This window comes from Acomys russatus, chromosome 16, assembly GCF_903995435.1.
Source record: "Acomys russatus chromosome 16, mAcoRus1.1, whole genome shotgun sequence".
NCBI classification, from domain to species: Eukaryota; Metazoa; Chordata; class Mammalia; order Rodentia; family Muridae; genus Acomys; species Acomys russatus.
Window position 1 is genome coordinate 2,689,338 of NC_067152.1, and position 21,862 is coordinate 2,711,199.

The 21,862-nt window shown below is 52.4% G+C and overlaps 1 protein-coding gene across 1 annotated transcript in view; it reads right to left on the reverse strand.

Moving 5' to 3' along the window:
• Positions 1-490: 490 nt before the first annotated feature.
• Doc2b (double C2 domain beta) overlaps positions 491-21,862 on the reverse strand; it is a 29,308-nt gene continuing 7,936 nt past the window's right edge. The window contains exons 2-9 of the mRNA XM_051157979.1: positions 17,634-17,713; positions 13,334-13,408; positions 11,970-12,079; positions 11,694-11,820; positions 8,194-8,351; positions 3,132-3,213; positions 1,929-2,025; positions 491-948 (exon numbers count right to left, since the gene is read on the reverse strand). Of these exons, the coding sequence (XP_051013936.1) occupies positions 812-948; positions 1,929-2,025; positions 3,132-3,213; positions 8,194-8,351; positions 11,694-11,820; positions 11,970-12,079; positions 13,334-13,408; positions 17,634-17,713 (866 nt within the window). The 3' untranslated portion in view covers positions 491-811. The remainder of the gene's footprint in view (positions 949-1,928; positions 2,026-3,131; positions 3,214-8,193; positions 8,352-11,693; positions 11,821-11,969; positions 12,080-13,333; positions 13,409-17,633; positions 17,714-21,862) is intronic.

Below are 21,862 nucleotides of genomic sequence, written 5' to 3' on the forward strand. Positions count from 1 at the left end.
GGGTTTGAATAGCCAAGCTCTGTTTCCTTAGACTGCGTGTACACATCCCCAAGCCCAGCTCCTGCCTAAAAACCTAATGCTGTCCAGAGCAATCCTGGGCCCTCCTGGATCCTGTCCCTGTCCCCGGGACCCCCTTTTCAGGCCTCCTACTGTCTGTATTTGGCTTTCGCTTAACTTTAGAGCCACAGCAGCCTTTTCAAGGCCCTGCTGAGCCCTGAAGCCTCCGGGATGCCCCCGGCCTTCAGCAGTCAGCTGTACTCACAGCCCTTGCAGACAACCGGTTGGTCTTGGTATGCCTCACCCCTTTGTGGCAATGTGTATATCCAGTTCCCCTGCTAGCAGGTATCCCCCTGCCCCAGGGCCTCATCTCGTCCTATCTGCCCATCAATCCTGGCCAGATCAGTTGGCTACCCTGTCTGTCCTGTTGTCCTGGGCTCTTCCTCAGTGGTCTCCAGGAAGCCAGAGCACCACACCCCTATTTCTGCCACCCCCTCACCTCCAATAGGTCCTCACCCTAGATAGCCCTTCCTCTGGGCGGAACTGAGGTTGACTCCTCCCAGCTCCAGTCCACCTGGGCGCCAGGGGGCTGAAACAGGTTTAATGTGTGTCTTCCTTGTCCTTCGGAGGAGGAAGAGGAGGCCCGGGTGCTCCGTGGCCTCCAAGCAGGGGCTGCAGTAGCTATGTCCGAGCAGGCGACCTGGATCTTGCCCGTTTGAGGGCCATAGCCCTTGTTGGCAGCTGAGAAAGCCCAGGGCTGGAGACCTGTGTGAGCCGGGTGGCATGGGTGGGTGGCAGCAGATAGGACAGCCAGTCAGTCGCTGAGCACAGCCCCTGGGAGCTCGTTGGTGAGCGTGTGCCAGCGCTCAATCCTCTTGTCCTTGTTTTTCAGGCAGTCAAACCAGTGCTTCAGGCGCTCTCCCTTGGCGTTGATGCCCAGAACCACTCCACCTGCGGAAGAGGCGAGAGGGGCAGCCTGGGTACAGGGACCCCAGTGTCTGGGCCCTCTCTCCTGCATAGCCATGTGTAGACAGTGCCTGGCTTCCAGCTACCCCCTGCCCACTTGACCCAGAGTTTGATGTTCCTTCCTCTACTAGAGACCACAACAGCGTGGGGCAGGGTTCCCTGGCACTCATTGAGGGTTGAAAAGAGAAACGAAGTACTCCAGTGCCCACTGCGCACCAATATCATGCCCACCGGAAACTTGTGGTCACCTAGGCTCTGAGTCTAGCCTTGGGTGCCCACCGTCATGCTAGGTCACCACAGAGTGGTGAGGCCTTCCCTGGCTTCCTTCCCTCTCTGGGCCTGTCTTTTGTCCCATGAGTACAGTTTGGAGAGTGTCCAAGGTCCCAGTCACTAGGGATAAGAGGTTCTCAGGCTCAGCGGGGCGCGTGGTGGTGCACTCTTTTAATCCCAGCACTCAGGAGGCACAGGCAGGCAGATTGCTTGTGAGTTCGAGGCCAGCGTGGTCTACAAAGTGAGTCCAGGACAGCCTAGGCCACACAGAGAAACCCTGTCTTGAAAAACCAAAAAATAAAAAAATAAAATAAAATAAATAAAATGGGGGGAGAGGCGGCTGGAGAGATGCCTCAGTGGTTAAGAGCACTCACCGCCTGCTCTTCCAAAGGACCAGGGTTCAATTCCCAGCACCCACATGGCAGCTCACAAACTGTCTGTAACTCCAAGATCTGACACCCTCACACCAACGTACATAAATTAAAATTAAATAAAATATTAAAAAAAAATCTTTAGCCAGGCGTTGGTGGCGCACACCTTTAATCCCAGCACTGGGGAGGCAGAAGCAGGCAGATCACTGTGAGTTTCAGGCCAGCCGGGTCTACGAAGCTAGTCTAGGGCAGCCAAGGCTACACAGGCTCCTATCTGGCAAGGACAGGCACACAGCAAAGCGACATTTCCTTTGTATTCCTTACCGATGAAGTCGTTGGATTTCCCAATGTCATAGTCCCAGACAGTGACCTCCAGGGTCTTCTTGGCCAGGTCTCCGTGCTTGATCTCGTAACAGAACTCCTGCTGGCCAGAGGAGTGTGTTAGAGCCAAGGCCACGCGGGGGTGTGCTGAAGGTCGGTATGTGCCTCCAACCAACCTGCCCACTTCTGCCTGATGGGAGCCTAAGCAGGCTCCTCCCTCCATCCACCCGCCCTTCAGTCCCAGATGCTGCAGAGAGCCTGGCTGCAGCTAACTGTCCAGTAAAGAGTCTTTGTTGTCCTTCCCCCTGTCCTCTGGGACTGGCCTTGCTTCCCAATCACCTGCTACCCCGCCTCCTGGGAAGCTGTGGCCGTGTCAGGCCCGAGGCACTCTGCTTTTCCCCGCCACCTTACTCAGTGGAAGACCCCGCCCCTCATCTCCCAGTCTGTATCCCACTCTCTGCTCTGAGGACCCCTGGGCACCCACTTGTCCTGTCCTGCCTGTCTTCCCTTTAGGCACTGTGTCATGACCTTCCCATCTACAAAGTTGACTCTTGAAAACTGTGCAATTGAGTTACAAACAGAAATTGCAAAAAAAAAAAAAGCGGATGCAGTATTTTAGTAAGTTCATGGTACTGCAATCACTGTATTCACAGCTCTCTTGCCACATCTACTGGGATGTCTTGAGTCCTCACGACGCCCCAAGGTTATCTCCCCATTTTGCTTACATCTCTGGTTCCAACCCTGTCGTCCAGAAGGAAACTTAGGAGTCCCCCCCCCTCCCCCCCCCCCCCCCGTCTCTCTTTCTCTCTCTCTGGTTTTTTGAGACAGGGTTTCTCTGTATAGCTTTGGCTGTCCTGGACTTGCTCTGTAGACAGGCTGACCTCGAATTCACAGAAAACCCTGCCTCTGCCTCCCTGAGTGCTGGGATTACAGGTGTGCACCACCACACCGGCTTTCCTTCTACCTCCATCAGCATCAGCGTTCTAGAAGGTTCCTTATTCCCATGAGCTTCTCCATTGCCAAGCAGTCTGGTGGAGCCTTACCCACCATGGCTAAGGGCTCTTCTGCCAGCTGCTCCCCACTCTCTCTTACCACTTCCCTGTTCCCACTGTGCCCCCTTTAAAACTCAGGTCCCTCCAGACCCCCCACCCAGCCCAGGGGAATCCCAAAGCTCCTCATGAAGCCGCCCGCAGCCCGTGGCCATACCTCATTGAACTCTGGGTTTAGCGTTTTTTTTTTCACGGCCGTCTTATGCTTGGATTTCTTGTCTACATCTGGCTTCAGGTATCTAGAGTGATAATTGGGGACAATCAGAGGCGGGGGTGGAGGGGGGTGGGGGGGTTGCGAGCTGCAGAATGTACAGTGCTACGGGGCTCCACCCTGGAGCACCTTTGTCCTAACCCTGGAGTCCCCAGCCTGTCCACCTGGGGGCAACACTCAGGCAGCTGCACGATTGCCCACACACACCTGCGTCCCCAGGAGAGGCTGCCGTCTTTTCTCTGGAAACCTGATCTTTACAAAGCTCGAACCTCCCACAGGAGAGCCAGTTTTGTAAAGCAGAGTTTGCCTCTTGTTCTGGAATTGTCGCTTTTTTGGGGGGTGGGGTGGGGTTGTGTTGGTATGGGGGCATTGTGGTGCTTGACACTGAACCTAACGTCTCACGCAAGTAAGGCAAATGCTCTACAAACTGATCTCAGCTCATCCCAAGTGCTAAGAGCTCATGCATGTGCACACGCATGTGCACGCACACATCCAGTAGATTTATTAAGAAATCACACACCATAATAGCTGGGCGAGGTGGCGCATGCCTTTAATCCCAGCACTCGGGAGGCAGAGGCAGGTGGATCACTGTGAGTTCGAGGCCAGCCTGGTCTACAAAGCAAGTTCAGGACAGCCAGGGCCATTACACAGAGAGACCATTCAGAAAGATCCATTCTTCTCAACTGTGTGTAAAAGTCAACCTTTCAGTACATCCCCTGAGCAGGGCAAGCATCGCTCCTTTGCCAGAGCCTTGAGGGAGGTTCTCTTTTGTCAGTTATCAGGGAAATAGCAGTGGGGCCACGGCAAAGCTTGTGCCCTTCCCTCCTTACATTTTAATCCTCTAGGCCCAGAGAGGTGGAGTGACTTGCCCAAGGCCACACAGCTAGCAAGAGTGATGCTTGGAAGCCAGGCTCAGTCTCCTTTCTTGGGGGCTGGAGAGATGGCTCAGTGGTTAAGAACACTGCCTGCCCTTCCCAAGGACCTGGGTTCAATTCTCAGCACCCACATGACAGCTCACTATTGTCTGTAACTCCAAGATCTGACACCCTCACACTAATGCACATAAACTAAAATGAAAAAAAAAAATCTCCTTTCTTCATGACTGGAGGTCACTCACGTGGGGGTGTAGGAAGCCCTCTGAACTCTTTTTCAGAACCTCCCACCCTGTCGCTGCACACGTCACAGTTGTGTGATGAATGCCTTGTTTCTGCTCAGCGGGTGGCACTGGGGACCTCAACACAGTAAATGACCAGTTTCCCAGAGGTTTAAAATGTACATAGGAGGCCAGGCGTGGTGGCACACGCCTTTAATCCCAGCACTCAGGAGGCAGAGGCAGGCGGATTGCTGTGAGTTCGAAGCCAGCCTGGTCTACAGAGTGAGTCCAGGATGGCCAAGGCTACACAGAGAAAGAGAAACCCTGTCTCGAAAAACCAAAAAAAAAAAAAAAAAAACCAAAAAAAAAATAATAATAATAATAAAAATAAATAAAAAAATAAAATGTACATAGGCATGCTGATCAGAGCCAAACTCTTTGCCTGGTTTTTGCCAAACTTCGTCCTCGGAAAAGCTGAGTGCTGTTGTTTTAAAACCCTTACTGGAGGCCCGGCAGGTTGCTGGGGGGCTTAGCAGTCACTGCTCAAGGCGTGTGAGTTCATCGGTTCCATGCTCCCAGAGCACTGAAGTGGAAAGAGAGAAAGGATTCCTACAAGTTGTCCTCTGACCTCTGCACGCACACATACTGTTTTGTTCCCAGTCTCCTAGGATGGCTAGGGTGACCCTGAATTCCTGATCCCCCTGCCTCCGCATCCTAAGTGATGGGATTACAGATGCGACCACCACAATCCAGCCTTTGTTATACGTCTAATATTGGTTTGTTAAGGCAAGCATGAGGAAGTACGTGTTAAAGGATGGCGGTTGTGGGCTGGAGAGACGGCTCAGAGGTTAAGGGCACTGTCTGCTCTTCCAAAGGTCCTGAGTTCAATTCCCAGCAACCACATGGTAGTTCACAACCATCTATAATGAGATAGTGCCCTCTTCTGGCAGGCAGGCACATATGTGAGCAGAATATGTATAAATAATAAATAAATAAATATTAAAAAAAAAAAAAAAAAGGATGGTGGTTGCAATGGAGACTGATGACGATCCCTGTCGACACTTGGGGGTTTGTTTTATATTTGTGACATAGTCTGGCTCTACAGCCTGGCTTTCCTGGTTCTCAGTATGTAGCCCAGGCTGGCCTTGTACACTCTCCATCCATCTCTCTGGGCCTCTGCCTCCCAAGTGCTAAGATGTCACATGTTCACTGCCTGGCTTACTGATTACCAGCTAGTGGCCGTTTCACATGATCATCCAAAACGGAAACAACTTCATGTGCCCCCACCAGCTGGTAAACTGATTAACAACGAATTCACATTTTATGTCCATGCTGGAAGCTAGGCAGATGGCCATACCAAAGATGGCGTCTCTAGTGCATACACTGTGTGGGTGAACCTTGGTTCAGCCATTCATTGCAAGGAGAAGCCTGGCCTGAGGCTGCATCCACATGATGCTCGATGTGAAATCCTGGAAAAGGCGATGCTATTGGGATAGACCAGGCCAGAGGATGATGGCTGGAGCTAAGAGGCTTTGGGGATAAGAACAAAACAGCTTCTGTATCTGCTGGTCCTAGACCCTCAGATTCAACAAACTGAGGGTTGGGTCTGGTGACTCATGTCTACAATTCCAGTTCTCGGACGGCTGAGGCAGGAAGATTACAAGTTCATGGGCTGCCTGGGGTACACAGTGAGATCCAGCTTCTGCCCCAACCCCCCAACTCCCACAAAGAAAAGGGAGACACTTCACCAGTACTGAACTTCATCAGCCTTTCCCCACCATCACACAGAGGATAGACAACATGTTGACATGGACCCAAGGGGCAGGGAGGAACCCTGAGTGATGAACACTTCCTGCTACGGCTCCAGCCACTTTGTCTGTGCAAATCAGCACCAAGGGAGACCCTGGGCTCTGAGTCATCCTTCACATGACCTGGAGTTGGAGTTCGCCCAGCAGATTGGCATCAAACATGATTTTAAATGTTCACACCAGGTTGGTTCTGCATCTCATTTCTGCCTGAAGAGAAATGGACTGTGACAGGTGGAGGTGACACACACCCCGCAGACCCTCCAATCCTGCCGCTCCATACCTCCCTGTACCACCCAGGAACCCTCTGCACAGCTTAAGAAACGCAGTGGGGGAGGGGGGGCTGGAGAGATGGTTCAGAGGTTAAGAGCACTGTCTGTTCTTCCAAAGGTCCTGAGTTCAATTCCCAGAAACCACATGGTGGCTCACAACCATCTATAGTGAGGTCTGGTGCCCTCTTCTGGCCTGCAGGCACACATGTTGCATAAATAATAAATAAATCTTAAAAAGAAAATTAAATTAAAAAGAAAGAAAGAAAGAAAAGAAACGCAGTGGTCCTCAGTGCTGGTGGAGGATGTGCTCCAGGGCACATCTGTAGATGTTTGAGTCCTTACATAAAACGAGCTGACATCTGCACAGAAGCCCCCACAGCCTGCTGTATACTTCTGAGTCATCTGAGCCACTACAAACGCTGCACACATGGCTGCTGCTCTGTTGCTTAGGGAGTAATGACAAGGAAAAGTCTGCACATGCTCAGAGGGAGGCTTTTGTTTGTTATTGTTTTCTTTTTTCTTTCTTTCTTTCTTTCTTCCATCTTTTTGGGTTTCTCTTCTTTCTTTCTTTCTTTCTTTCTTTCTTTCTTTCTTTCTTTCCTTTTCTTTTTTGTGTTTTTTGAGACAGGGTTTTATCTGTGTATCCCTGGCTGTCCTGGACTCTCTTTGTAAACCAGGCTGGCCTTGAACTCACAGTGATCCGCCTGCCTCTGCCTCCTGAGTGCTGTATTGTTTTGTTTTCGCTTTTAGTTCTTTGAGACAGGGTTTCTCTGTTTAGCCTTGACTGTCCTGGACTCGCTTTGTAGACCAGGCTAGCCTCAAACTCACAGTGATCTGCCTCCGCCTCCCAAGTGCTGGGATTAAAGGCATGTGCCGCTTTGCCCAGCTCTTTTTTTTTAAAAAAGACAAACTTTTTTCTTTTATGTGTGTGTGTGAGCACTTGCATGTATGTATGTGCGCCATGTATACACACCTGATGCCCTCTGAGACCAGAAGGTAGCATCAGAGCCCCTGGGACTGAAGTTACAGGTCGTTGTGAGTCAGGCTGAGTTCTTCTCCAAGGCTCCTCTCGGGAGAGTAACCCTGTGAACTCGGATAGCATTCATGCCACTGTGAAGTGTGCCAGGCACTGACAGTGGGCTCTGTGGCACTTGCCCCCTTTCTCTCCCCAAAAGGCTGCCCACTTCTACCTGCCTCCTGGATCTTTGAGAACAGCCTTCCCAAGCCAGGTCTACTCTTGTGGGGCCCAGACCATTGGTACAACCCCTAGCCAGTGTCTGTCCACAGCTGCACTGTCAGTGGTAGGGAGGGGAGACACAGGGCTGGGGACACACACGAAGACTTGGCAAAGGTTGTTTGCCAGCGCCCCCAAGCCTTCTGGCTCCGGGAGCTGGTCCAGCCTCCTCTTTCAACTTGCTTATGAGCCTGGGGCACTAGTGACCTTGCATCACTGGACCTCACATTTGATCTCTAGGGCCACATGTCTGTGTGTGGTGGGTCACACTTTCAGTGACTGCGATCAGGAGGTAGAGACAGCAGGATCTGAAATTCGAGGAATTTGGACTTTAAATGCCAGGGTGGCCATGTCTCCCATCACCAACAAGAGATAACTATTCTCTCTCCCAGAGGGTGACCCTTCTGCAGGCGTTAGCGTCTCCATCTACGAAATGAGATGGCTGCACTTAAACCCAGAGTCACAAAAGGAATATAGAAGAAAACGCCCTGGTGGACAAAGACCCCCTCAGTGCCTGCCATGCTGGGCTCAGCCTCCCGGCATGTAGGACCCTGGCTCTTCTGGGTGAGCAGGGGAGTAAGGCGCAGGCCTGCTGCGTACTCACGTTTTCACGTAGGGGTCCGAGTAGCCGTTGGCATCCATGGCAGCCAGGTGTGCGCAGCGCACAATGCCCACCAGCAGACCCTGTCTCTGTGAGCTGTACTTGAGTGAGATGAGGATGCGACCTCGCTCCTCCAGGGACTTGTCCTCCGCCTTGTCCACCTGTAGGAGAGGGTGGTCACTCTGCCATCCTTGTCTGCCTCCACCTTTTTGGCTAAGCAGATGGTGAAATGGTCCATAATCTCACTCCCCTAGTGTCCATCTGGCGCGCTCAGCTAGGCTTGGACATAGCAAGATCTATGGAACCCAGCTGGCTGGCGGTGCGACTTGGTGGCACAGTGCAAAAGTGAGGTCCTTGGTCCATCTCTAGCTTGTTTTGTTTTTGGAGACAGGTTCTCTCTGTGTTAGCTTTGGCTGTCCTGGACTTGGTTCGTAGACCAGGCTGGCCTCGAATTTACAGCGATCCACCTGCCTCTGCCTCCCAAGTGCTGGGATTAAAGGCATGCACCACCACGCCCGGCTGGAGGGAGTAACTTCTGGGTCCTTAAGTATAATTTTTCTGCAACACAGCCTGGCCCCTGGCCCCTCCATTTCCATTTCTCACGAAGCTGCTTTTGCCTTCAGCAGAAATGAGTGGCAGTGACAGAGATGGCTTGGTTTGCAGATTCTGGGCAGGAAGTCCGACCCCCCTGTCGTGTCATGTCGTCCCGCCCCCCCCCTCTACCTCCTACCCGCCCCCCCACCTGCCCCTCTTCACACTCAAACAAGCCTTGCCAGTGCTGAGCTGGTGCCCTCCTCCATGACTGTCAGAAGCCCCTGTCCCTGAGGGTCCCTCCCCAGGATCTGCCAGGCTCCTCTTTCATAGGCTCAGCCTTTGTGTGCAGCTGTGCTCAGCTTGGGGCTGCCCCGAGGCCCCCATGTGGCCATGTCCAAACCTTCCCGAAGATGAGAGTCCTGTGAGGTGGGGAAGGGGATGCCTGTGACCCACAGGCCAGAGCAGACATGGCTAATTGATCCCAGAGTTCACCCTGAATTCATATATAGCCTTGGCATCTCAACACTCGGGCAGTCATGTCTGACACTGCAGGTGTGTGATCCTAGGCTCTGCGTGTAGTATGTGTGAGCAGAGATGTTCTCAAGGGCACACTACCATACTTTAGACTCTTTCATATGACAAACACCGAACCAGGTATTTACTTAAAACAAGTAATAATAGAGTATAAAATCTGAAAACCACCAAAACATGCCCTTAAACCAGAGTAGTTATCCCAAGCGTCAGTCCTGTGGTCACCATGTATCATCCCTAAGCTGGCCAATGAGCAACAAAGAGGCCAAAGTATGGCTTCTGGAACCCTTACGGCACAATACTCATGCATGCGCATTCACACACATGTACACACACATACACACAGTGCGCACGTGCACATAACACTCCATATGTACTCATGCATGTGTGTGCATACAGAGTCTTGTGATATCCAAGGCCAGAACTCATGGACACAGCTCACAGGGGCTGGTAGTGCCTTTCTGAGAGGTATAGGCCATTTGGGAAATTTGGGTCACCTCTGGCAAGTGACTAAATACCACATCAGCAAAGGTTTTCCCCGTGACTTATGCACCTGAGTGGAGAGAACGTGGCATATGAGAATACAGGGTGAGAAAGCCATGCACAAAGGCAGTGTCTCAGCTACTGCGTGGGTTCCTATGTCCCAGGCTCCAGACCTTGCCAAGCCTGGCATACAGGGGTTAAATACTGGCCTTCCTCCCCTCGAACATGTCCCTTTCTCTCTCTCTCTCTCTCTCTCTCTCTCTCTCTCTCTCTCTCTCTCTCTCTCTCTCTCTCTCTCTCTGTTTTTCGAGACAGGGTTTCCTCTGTGTTAGCCTTGGCTGTCCTGGACTCTCTTTGTAGAGCAGGCTGGCCTCAAACTCACAGCGATCCGCCTGCCTCTGCCTCCCGAGTGCTGGGATTAAAGGTGTGCACCACCACGACCAACTAACTGGTTTAGCTTGTCTCTCTTGACCCTGACCACTGGGGCTCCCTAGACCCTCAGCCCCTATAAACCAGAAGAAGCAGAGATGAGGTGAGGAGGCAGGCAGGAGAGTGATTGGAAAGGAACAGGCCCGAAGACTCTGGGAGGGCTCAGCTGCTAAAGGCCACCAGGGGCCAAATCTGTCCTGACATCATGCTGAGCAATTACAATGTCTGTGGAAGAATTATGCACTGTCTCCTCAGGGCATCTCAAGGCACTCCTGGCCTAACGGGTTCCAGTTGAGTTACCCTTAGAGAATGGCCTCTCTCCACGCACCCAGACAGACCCGGAGCTGCCCCGGCCCAGGTTTCAGTCCTCACTCCCCCAACCCCCAAGTCTATCTGGTTCTTGGCTCCAGCCCTCTCCTCCCTCCCCTCTCTGCTCCTGGCCATCCTGGCCTGTAAAAATGATCACCATACCCTGCCTTGTGGCACAGGCCTGTACTCTTGGCTACTGAGGAAGCTGAGACAGGAGGATGGAGGGTTCATTGCCAGCCAGGTGCTGGTGCTGGTGGTGCATGCCTTTCATCCAAAAGGCACATTCAAGACCAGCCAGGGATGGCTATACAGACAAACCCTGCCTCAAATATAAAAAACAAACAATGCAGAAAACAAACAAACAAATAAAAGAGTTCACTGTCAGTCTGGGCTTTAGAGCAAATTCAAGGTCAGTCTGGGGAACTTAGCAAGACTCTGTTTCATAATCAAAATTAAAGGGGCAGGAGGGAGGAACAGGAGGGAGGGGCAGGTGGGAGGGGCAGGAGGGAGAGGCAGGAGGTCTATGAGGGGGCCTGTTCAGTCAGTCAGTAGTAGCTTGCTGTGTACGTTTGGATCCCAGCACCATTGGAAAGCCTGGCACAGGGCAGAAACCTGTAATCCTAGCATTGGGAAGACAGAAAAATCCCAGCTCACTGGCCGACCAGTCAGTTAGTGAGTGCTGGCTTCAGCGGGAACCCTGACTCAAAAAATGAGGTGGAGAGCGACTGAGAAAGACACTCCATGTTCAACACAGGCCTACACAGTCACACATCTCCCCACTGCACACACACTCACATAGACTACACACACACACACATATATACATACATACACACAATACATACACACACACACACATACATACACACAATATGTACACAAACACACATTCATAGACTATATATACATGCATACACACACACATAGAATACAAAACACATGCACACACAGAGGCGTACTCACACACACACACACACATATATATGGCCACACAGGTCTTAGAGGTAATCCCTAGCACTGCAGAATTGTTACCTTGTCACCTGTGGAAGGTGAAATGCCCCCCTGCCACTTCTGTGCCATCCAGTCTAGGCTTGCCCCGCCCCTGTGCCATCTCCCATCTCCTGCAACTGTGCCTGGAACACAGTCCCGGCATGGCACGCAGTAGATGCTCAGTGAACGCCTGCTGGACTGCGGTGCCTGAGCCTTCCTGTACTCACTGGCAGCTGCTTCTCCAGGCAGATGCTGAACGTCTTAGTGTGGTTGGGTTTCAGCTTCTTCAGGGGCACTCGGGTCTCTCCGATGAACTCGTTGTGGCGGAACTTGTCCTCATCACACACGGAGATCCTGGGGGCGATTGGCTCCCACAGTCAGTGGGAATTCACAGGCGGTAGGGTGTGCCCGGGTGGGGTGCAGGCACAGGAGGGGGCCCTCACTCACTTCACCGGATGGAGCGCAGGCACGGGGGGTGGGGGCCGGGGAGGGACCTCACCCACCTCAGTGTCTTTCGGATCATGTCCTCATCTGTGATCCCGTAATAAGTGAGGGTCTCGTTCCACATGGGGTTCAGGGTGTTGCGAAGGGTTTTTGTTCTGAGCTTGTTTGCCTGCAAAAAGACAGAGTGGTCTTATTTTGGTCCGGAAGGGGTGTGGCCTTAGAGGCTGGACACCTGATCCCTCCGTTCGTTTGTGGAGGCATTATCTGACACAGAAAAGGGACCTAATGCAGAGGGTGAAACCAACACTGTTAATTAGCTGACTTAAAAACAGCAAACTTTCTGGAGGCATGAGAGAGGCCACAGAGGCCTTTGACAGCAAACAAAAGAAGCCAAGAGAGACAGGACTAGCTCAGCTGGCTTCAGACATGGAGCAGGGGCCTCAGCGGGAGAAGTGGACCACCTCTACTTAGAAAGGAAAGAGGGAATGACTGTTTCCAGAAAGGAGGCGGCCCTCTGGTCCAGTCTGTGCAACCTGTCTAGGTGACAGGGAGGTGATGGGTGAATTTAAATGGCTAAGCTGTGGGAATTTGTTGAGGTAGCCACTGGAAAGCTACCCTGAGGAGCATCCCGCCCCCTACCCAGGGCCCTGATGACAGGAGCAGGACAGAAGCCATGCCTCTGGGGTGGTCCTGCAGGGGGCAGGAAGTTGCTCTGTGACTCATTCCCACTGGGAAGTTGAAGTGTCCAACCTCATAAGCATTAGCTGCCCCGGCGCCCCTCTCTCCTCACTGTCACGAGAGAGTTCCATAGCTAGACCAGCCAGTGGTAGAAACGGACAACTTTCCTGGATCGCCCCCGCCTCCCCACCTTCCCATCCCCCCTTTACTCAGGCTCTTCCTTATGCCTGGAACCCATGCTTTCCTAGTGAAAGCCTGGTTGGTGGAATATCAGCCTCTGTGCTCCCTTCTCCTGCTGGGTCACCCAGCTGGGAAGCGGGAACAGGGGCTCTGTGGTCAAGCAAACGCCTTCCATTCAGCCACCTTACAAAACCGCAGAATGACCCATCAACAGGCTGAAGGCTCTGGCAGGTCCTGTGGGCAGGTGCTATGCATCCCTGCATCCTGGGCAAACCTGGGCTTCCCTATGTATGTAGACCAGCCTGACCTTTAACACATGGATCTGATTGCCTCTGCATCTTGAGTGCTGCCATTAAATGCGCATGCTATCACACCTGACCCCACAGAGTCTTCCCACCCCCCGCCCCCCACTGGATAATATGAACCTCAGCCTAAAATGGCTTTGTAGGAAATGTAACCTGGACATTCCCTGGGGCCCATTTAGCAGATAGGTAATGGACTCATGAGGTCCCAAGGAGGCCATAGATGCCAAGCTAGTGCCATTGCCGGTGCCGGAATCCCTCACCTTGCTGGCTCCAGGCAGCAGGTGTAGCTTGACGTAGGGATCAGCCAGTCCATTGTGGTCCATTGGCTTCAGGCCCTGAGCAGAGATCAGAGAGGGTGTGAGTTGAGAGCAAGGACACACAGGGCCTGCTGAGAGGGCCTCTTCCCCTGATATCTCCATTGTCCCTGAAGGTGGGAGAGTCTTGGGGACCAATCAGTGCTGGGGTAAGCTTCTCTCCCACACACTTTGGCTGTAAAGTCTTTTTATGTTCTGCCTTGGTGACAACTGAACCCAGAAGACACACCTCACTCTGCACTTGGGGAGGCCTGCCTCTCTTTCCACTGCCCAGACACTGCTCCTTGCTGGGCCTTCCGTTTCTCTGACCCCAAGCCTCCATGACTGGCTGTAAGCACACCCCTACATTCTTGGTGGTACCTGGGAAATCGCGTTGTTCCAAGCCTGGGAGAACAGCCACGACTGCCACTGCCCACTCTGCATTTGCCCGCTGTTGATTGGTGTCCTTAGAAGCCACAGGCTGCCATGGAGGGTCCTTCCACAAGATGGCACCCCTCACTAACTTTGATTTCAACTCAGTTCCTTTTGCCAGCCCCAGGAGCGTACAGCTCAGGGGAGGGGGGACCCACAAGAGCCTCAGCTAACCTTCTGGGGATTGTATTTCCGGGTGGGGGTGGGGTGGGTAGGGAGGCAGCAGAGGTGTACGTGGCCGTGGCCCTGTATGTGGCCGTGGCCGTGGCCGACACAGGTGTGGGAGGGATGGCTCGGCTCCTGGCCAGGTGGCCCACACCTTTTTACCAGGTCCAGCTCTGTGGGCTTGGAGGAGCTTTGAGGGTTGTGACCACAGGCCCAGGTTTGGGAGTCAGAGCTCAGCCTGTGAACTTCCTAGTTAGTGGAGCAGGCGATTGGCAGCCTCGGCTTTATCACAGGTAAAGAGTTAACCAGCCCCGCAGTTGGAGTGGAACAGAGCAAGGAGGAATGAAAAAGATGCAGGGCTAACGCGTGGGCCTTCCCTCCCCTGCCCACACCCTCAGAAGACATCGGAGGAGTAGCTGGGGGAGAGGGGGAGGGATTTAAGTTAGGCCCAGAACTGCTGGGGTTTGGCCAGGAGACAGTGCATGTGGTATGCCTTGGGAGTGGTGGCCTTTCACACCCAGCTCCCCTGCCAGCTCCTCACCACCCCCCCCCCAGGGAGCGAAGGACAACTGTCCTGGGGGGGATCTGGTGGCCCAGTCAGAGTAGGGGACAGCTGAGAGTTTCTGTCTTATTTCTACAATTCTCACACATCAGTCGTGTTTACAATGTTTTCACTGGTTTCTCTTTTCCCTTGCAGATCTTTGAGGCAGGGGATTACCCAGAGATACTGCAGGTTCCACTTCTGAGGCCCAGTAGGGGGGGCGTTCATAAGGGCTGGCTGGGGAGGGGGTGGTGGTAGGGGTGGGGCAGCTGCCATGCTAGGATGGCAATGAAGCCTGTTCTGCTCTTTGGGTCCCTTGACTGTGATGTGGTCCCTGCTGTTACTTTCACACCTTTCTACCTGGCAGGTGCCTGGGCCACATACAGGTCTAAGAGCTGGTGAGATGGTCTGACATACAGGAACAGAAACTACATGACTTTGCTTCTCCAAGGTCCTAGCTTAGGCCAGGTGAAGAGAGGCAAGAGGAGACAGGCAGCTGTTTTAGGGGCAAGAAGTTTCAGTTTGGGGCCTGGGCATGGTGGCGCACGCCTTTATTCCCAGCACTCGGGAGGCAGAGGCAGGTGGACTGCTGTGAGTTCGAGGCCAGCCTGGTCTACAAAGCCAGTCCAGGACAGCCAAGTGATTTTTTTTTTTTTTTTGGTTTTTCGAGACAGGGTTTCTCTGTGTAGCCTTGGTTATCCTGGACTCACTTTGTAGACCAGGCTGGTCTCGAACTCACAGCGATCCGCCTGCCTCTGCCTCTTGAGTGCTGGGATTAAAGGCGTGCGCCACCACGCCCGGCATGTGTGTGATTTTTAAAAATTTTTTATTTATTTTCATTTAATGTGCATTGGTGCTAGTCCTGTAAGTATGCCTGTGTGAGGGTGTCATATCCCCTGGAACATGAGTTACAGACAGTTGTGAGCTGCCCTGTGGTTGCTGGGTATTGAACCCGGGACCTTCGGAAGAGTAGACAGCACTCTTAACCATGGACCCGTCACTCCAGCCCCATGTGTGTGATATTTTATCTCAGTCAAGAAGTAATGCTGGTCTCCCAGTGCAATGGCTCTGTTGGGGTTTTCCTGGGCTAGTGCCCTAGGTCCCCCTGTGTTTAGATGTGTCTGATGCTGAGTGTTTTCCTCCTAAGTGGTCCAGCAGTCACAAAGGGTGGAGGGAGGATCCTGTTTACAGATAGCAAACTGAGACACAGCCTCACCGAGGGGGGAGGGTGACCAAGTGTCAACATGAGGCAAGCTAGGGTCACTAGAGAAGAGGAAATGGCCCGGACTAGATTGGCCTGTGGGCAAGACTGTGATGCGTGTTCTTGATTGATGTTGCATGTGAGAGGAGCCAGCCTAGGTGGTGCTACCCTGGGCTGATGGTCTCGGGCATGTATAAAAAAGGCTGAGCAAGCCACGGAGAACAAACCAGTAAGCAGCATTCCTTAACGGCCTCTACATCGACTCCTGCCTCCAGAGACCTGCCCCGACTTCCCTGGACGATGAACCACAAGCTGGGAAGATAAAATAATCTCTTTGTTCCCCAAGTTGCTTTTGGTGAGTGGTTTTGTTTGCTTGTTTTTGTTTTTCGAGACAGGGTTTCTCTGTGTAGCCTTGGCTGTCCTGGACTCACTGTGTAGACCAGGCTGGCTTCGAACTCACAGTGATCCACCTGCCTCTGCCTCCCCATGTGCTGAGATTACAAGCGTGCGCCACCATGCCAGGCTTTGGTCAGTTTTTATCACAGCAACAGAAAATTAACGAAGGTACCAAGTGAGAGTGCATTCTGGGAAGTCCAAGTCCATAGACTACAAATCCCTAGAGGGTCTGAGCCTGAGCTCTCCTGCTTACAGTCCCTGGCTCCCCGCTGGGGCCTCAGTAGCTCCCAGGCCTGTCCTTTTTGTAGACTTTTACCTCACCATGGTTCAGAGGCTTTTAGTCTCCCAGTCTGTGTACACAGACACAGAGTTACACACGCACGCGCACACACACACACATGCACACACACGCATGCACGCACACACACCTGGAACAGGGAGAAGGCAGCAGGAACCCCAGGTTCTGAGACGAGGAAGAAAAGCTGGGCTCTACCAGAGTGGTCTGACATATGGTCCCCAAGCACAGACAAGCTCTACGAAGCCAGCAGGCAAGGGAGGATGGGCTCTGCCTGGCCCCGCAGCCTGCGTCTACCTTGCCAGCCTGGGGTCACCAGGTGCTCAGCTCTGTTTCCCTAGGATGGAAAGGTATCCGAGGTGTGACCAGGGATGCAGGATGGAGTGGCTGGGCCTTCAAGAACCCAGCCTGGGCCCCCGAGCCCAATGTAGATGGTTCTCGCCCTCGGCCATGGTAGTCATGTACATGAGTGATCTAGGCTGGGTAGAGGTATGGTGTGGGGGGACCCCCTCTAAACACAGAGCCAAGGGCAGCCCCTCAGTGGCAGGGGGGTTGGAGAGAAGCCTAAAGAGATGCTGCAGGTTGGGGGTGCTGGGTGAGGTCTGGGTCTGGCGGCGCTTGGAAGCCCCTCCATGTGTGCTGGGTTGGCCTTCTATAGCCCTACAAGGTCTCTACCGGCCACGTGGGCCCTTACCTTTCGGGAGAACATCAACTTTGGCACCTTCCTCCCAGAGGGAGCAGTGTGAAGGGAACAGTGTGGTTGAGATCATGGAACAGACACAGGTTCAAAACAGAGCCACAGAAGAGCATAGGAGATAGGACGGCTTGACCACCAGGCCACAGGTCGTCTGCAGATATCCATGACTCCCCACAGCAAAGCTCAGAGGGCCTCTGGGGCTCAGACCCAGTGGTTGCCACCCTGCCTGGAGCCTAGTACCACCTGTGGCTCTCAGCATAGGAGCTGCTTAAGGGCTCCAGGGAGTTGGGAGTGGGGAAACCTGGAAACGGTGGCATCCAGTCCCCTTCCTCTCCACTCCCCTTAACTTTCCCTTTCCTCAGTGACCCCCTCACAGACTCTAAAAGCTGCCTGGCCTTCTGCAATCCCACCCTATCCTATTCTGAAACTGGCCATCTTGGATGTGGGCAGCTGTACCCCACATAGCAGGGTCCCCCAAGAAGGAGAAGCAGGACCCTGCCCACTTCCTGAGCCCCGAGCTGTGGGTGGCACTGGGCCTACCTTAGCCTTGCTGATGGTGCAGTGCAGTGCGTTGCTCTCCTGGTCGTAGAGCAGGCTGAAGTCCAGCGTACCCAGGGCAGCTGTGGGAGGAGGAGGACGGGTCACACACCGCAGCGTGGGAGGAGTGACACCCTCCCTGTGTGGCTTCAATAGCCGTGTTATTATTATTTTACACATGTTTATGCCGGGCGGTGGTGGCGTACGCCTTTAATCTCCCAGCACTTGGGAGGCAGAGGCAAGCGGATCATTGTGAGTTCGAGGCCAGCCTGGTCTACAAAGCAAGTCCAGGATAGTCAAGGCTACAATGAGAAACCCTGTCTCAAAAAAAACAAAACAAAAAAACAAAACAAAAAACCACAAAAACCAACAACAACAAAAACGTACATGTGTTTATTTGTGCATGTGCTTACACATGTACTTGCCAGGATATGTATGTGAAAGCCAGATGACTTTTAGGAGTCTGTTTTCTCCTTCCACCATGTGAGTTATGGGAGCTTTAATTCAGGTCTTCAGACTTGCCTGGTGAATCATCTTACTCCTTCCTTCCTTTTTCATTTGCCTTTCTGAGACAGGGTTTCTCTGTGAAGCCCTGGCTGTCCTGGAACTCACTCTATAAGCCAGGCTGGCCTTGAACTCACAGAGATCACCAGTCTCTGCCTCCCAAGTGCTGGGATTACAGGTGTACGCCACCACCATGCCAGGCCTCATTGTTTTTAAGATTAACAGATTTATTTGGTGGTGCCTGCTTTTTTTGTTTTGTTTTTTTTGTGACAGGGTTTCTCTGTGCTATCTGCCTGCCTCTGCCTCCCAAGTGCTGGGATTAAAGGCATATGCCACCACGCCTGGTAGTGCCTGCTTTTTGTTTGTTTTGTTGTTTTTTTGTTTTTTGAGACAGGGTTTCTCTGTGTAGCCTTGACTGTCCTGGACCAGATTGGCCTTGAACTCACAGCAATCTGCCTTACCCTACCTTCCAAGTGCTGGGATTAAAGGTGTGCGCCACCACCGCCCAGCCGGTGCCTGCTTTTAATCCCAGCACTCCAGAGGCAGAGGAAACTCACAGACTCTGTGAGTTTGAGGTCAGCCTAGTCTACAAAGTGAGTTCCAGGTTAGCCAGAGCAACGAAGTGAGATCCTGCCTTTAAAAAAAAAAAAGTATTTGGAACAAGAACCATAGGACAAATATGGCCATCACAGTCCTCAGAATATGGGAACATGGGGGTACTGGAGAGATGGCTCGGTGGTTAAGGGCACTGACTGCTCTTCCAGAGGTCCCAGGTTCAATTCCCAGCAAACACACGGTGGCTCACAACCATCTGTAATTCCAGTTCCAGGGAATCTGACTTTCTCTTCTGGCTTCTGTGGGCACCAGGTGCCACATGCAGACAAAATAGCCATTCACAAAAAATAAATAATAAGTGAATAAAATAAAAGAGAGAGAGAGTATATGTGAACACGAATCTGAGGAGAAGCTGGTTTCCTGGATGCCCATGTAGTTCACAGGTGATGACGGACTCTGTCCCCATGGACACTAGTTGTCCCCAGCTTCTGTCTTCAGGCAAAATAATGTTTGCTTCTAAATGGCTGGAATTAGTTAGGGCAAACAAAATACGGTTACAGCATAGTGAAGCCACGTGGGGAGGCACTAAAGCCACTTTAAGTTATACAGATGACTTCCGAGTGGACATGAAAGAAGCAGACAGACCCACAGTGCTGGGGCCCACCTGCAGGCACAGGCTCAAGGTCGCCATCACCAGGCCAATCCACAGATCTCGGGAATAAAGCAAAGATACAGGTGGCGGTGTGACCGAGGGGCAGATTGCTGGCCTAGCCTGTGTTTCGCCCTCACCTCCACCCAGATCACTGCAAAATAAAACACGTGCTTGAGTTCTACCAAAGACAGGGTAAAAGTCCACATGTGTCAACAGCATAATTGTTCTTTTTGGCAACAGGCGAAGGTTTTGGGGCGGGTAGGAAGATAAAAAAAAAAAAAGAATGTTGACTGTAGGACCAGAGAGATGGCTAAGTGGTAAGAACATGTATTGTTCCTGCAGAGGACCCGAGTTCAATTCCCAGCACCCACATCAGGCAGCTTACAACTGCTTGTTACTTCCAACTCCAGGGGATGCCCCCAACCTCATGCACAAATACAGACACATGTACATGTAAATACATAATAATAAAACTATTTTTAAAAGGAGTGTTACTGTAGTTGGGTGCCACCATGCCTGTAATCCCAGCACTTAGGGAGGCAGAGGCAGGCAGACCTCTGTGAGTTCAAGGCCAGCCTGGTCTACAAGGTGAGTCCAGGACAGCCAAGGCTACGCAGAGAAACCCTGTCTTGAAAAAACAAAACAAAACAAACAAACAAACAAAACAACAACAACAACGAAGAAAAAAAAAAGAAAAAGAAAAAGAAGAATATTCCTGTATCCAGCTCAATGGCTAGTACTGTGACAACTGAGCAGCTACAGTGTGCCAAACCTTTTTATATCTCTCTCCCACTGAAGTGCCCAACCCTGGGAGGGATAGCATCCTGTCCCTGTCAGATGAGGAGGCACAGAGAATCTCGGCGGATTACCTAAGCCCTGTGAGTGGTAACCTGATCACAACCATGTAGGTGGCCCAGAAAGGGGCTCTCAAACCTGTCCCGCGGTGGTGCTGTTGTGTATCAGACAGCTTGGGGTGCCATTACCTCAGCTGCCCCCACCACAGGCAACGACACATAGTGCTATGAGAATGCGAAGGACAAGGACAAGCTCCAAGAGGCTGCAGGACCTGACCAGCCTGAGTGGCTGACTGTTGACTGAGCCCCCAGATGACAAGCGACACGGCAGCCCCCTAGTCTCCCTGGCCCTCAGAGATGCTAAGTGGGCAGTGACAAGCCAGCTGGGTCCTCCACCTCTGCCTCCAAGTCTTCAAGGGCATTGATAACTCCCAAGGGCCAGGCAGGGGATGCAGCAATAATTGGGTTCAGCTGCCACCTTAGGAATAGTTACTTGCTACAGCTGTGGCCTGTCATGTCCCATGGGTTCCCAGCAAGAGAGCCAGGGTCTGAGCAAGGGAGACCTCTGAAGTCCCCAGACAGCAAGATACACATTGTCTGATATTGCCAAATCCCTGATCTGCTCCCAGCTGCTGGTCAGGTCACACATTGTCTGGTGAGCCAAGAACCATGAGAGCTGTAAGAGGGACTTTGGGCCTCAGCATGAATTGGCCCATCAGGGGAGGTGTCCTGGAGCAAGCAGTGTCTTACCTGACACAGGAGGAATTGACGAATAGTAGTTGGCCAGTGGTATGAGGAACTCGGAGGGAACACCATAACCATAGGTGTCTGTGCTGGGGTTGATAGCTGAAGTGATGCTGGGCTGGGAGTCGGTCCTTGTCAGAGTTCTGGGTTCTAAGTGACCATGCATCTGGGCTGTGCCTGCCTTTACTAACAAAGGCCACATCACAGCGTTTTTGTGTCTGGAAGGAAGCGGGTACATCAAGGACTATGCCCCTTGTTCTGAGAGACATGTGGAAATGTGTTGGGTTCCCTATATCCCAACAGGGTGATGCTTTTGTCTCTTTCTATAGTGCAGTTGTGAGTGTGGAGGATGACGCCTGCTGCTGCACTCCACAGGTTCAAATCCCAGCTCAGCATGTCCTTTTCCTCACCTGCAACCTAGAGACAACTGTACCGACCTCCTGGCACGTGGAGCTCCTCAGGGGATTATGGGAACAGCAGACACGCTCTGATGGTGCTTCTAGAGCACTGGGTTTGCCCCTCTAAGGACTTCCTGGAGGGGCCTGCCCTAAACTTGATCGCCTTCTCCCTACCTTTGAAAACACGATATATAAGCTGTCATTTATGTTCGGCTATGACTATTGCTTTTGCTGTGGGTCACAGTCATAGCCAGACAGAAGAGGTGTGAAGTGATCACTCCACCGGGGGTCCTAGGTAGTACCCCATTTTCCTGCCTCCTCCCTTCACTCCTGCCTCTGGTAGCACAGACTGCTCTTTCTCCCACAAACCAGGTAATACTGTTAGAACTGTGTTCAGACTAAGAGTTGCTAGGTCTGGAGTGAATACCTCCCCCTAGTAAAAAAATGTCTGCATTAGTGATGACCAAACTGGGCCCATTGCTACAGAATCCTCTCATATTTCCAACAGGTGAGCAGGTGAGGATGTGGTGGGTGAGAGTACTACAGATGAGGATGCTGTGAGACATTGCTGAGCGTGCTGAGGGT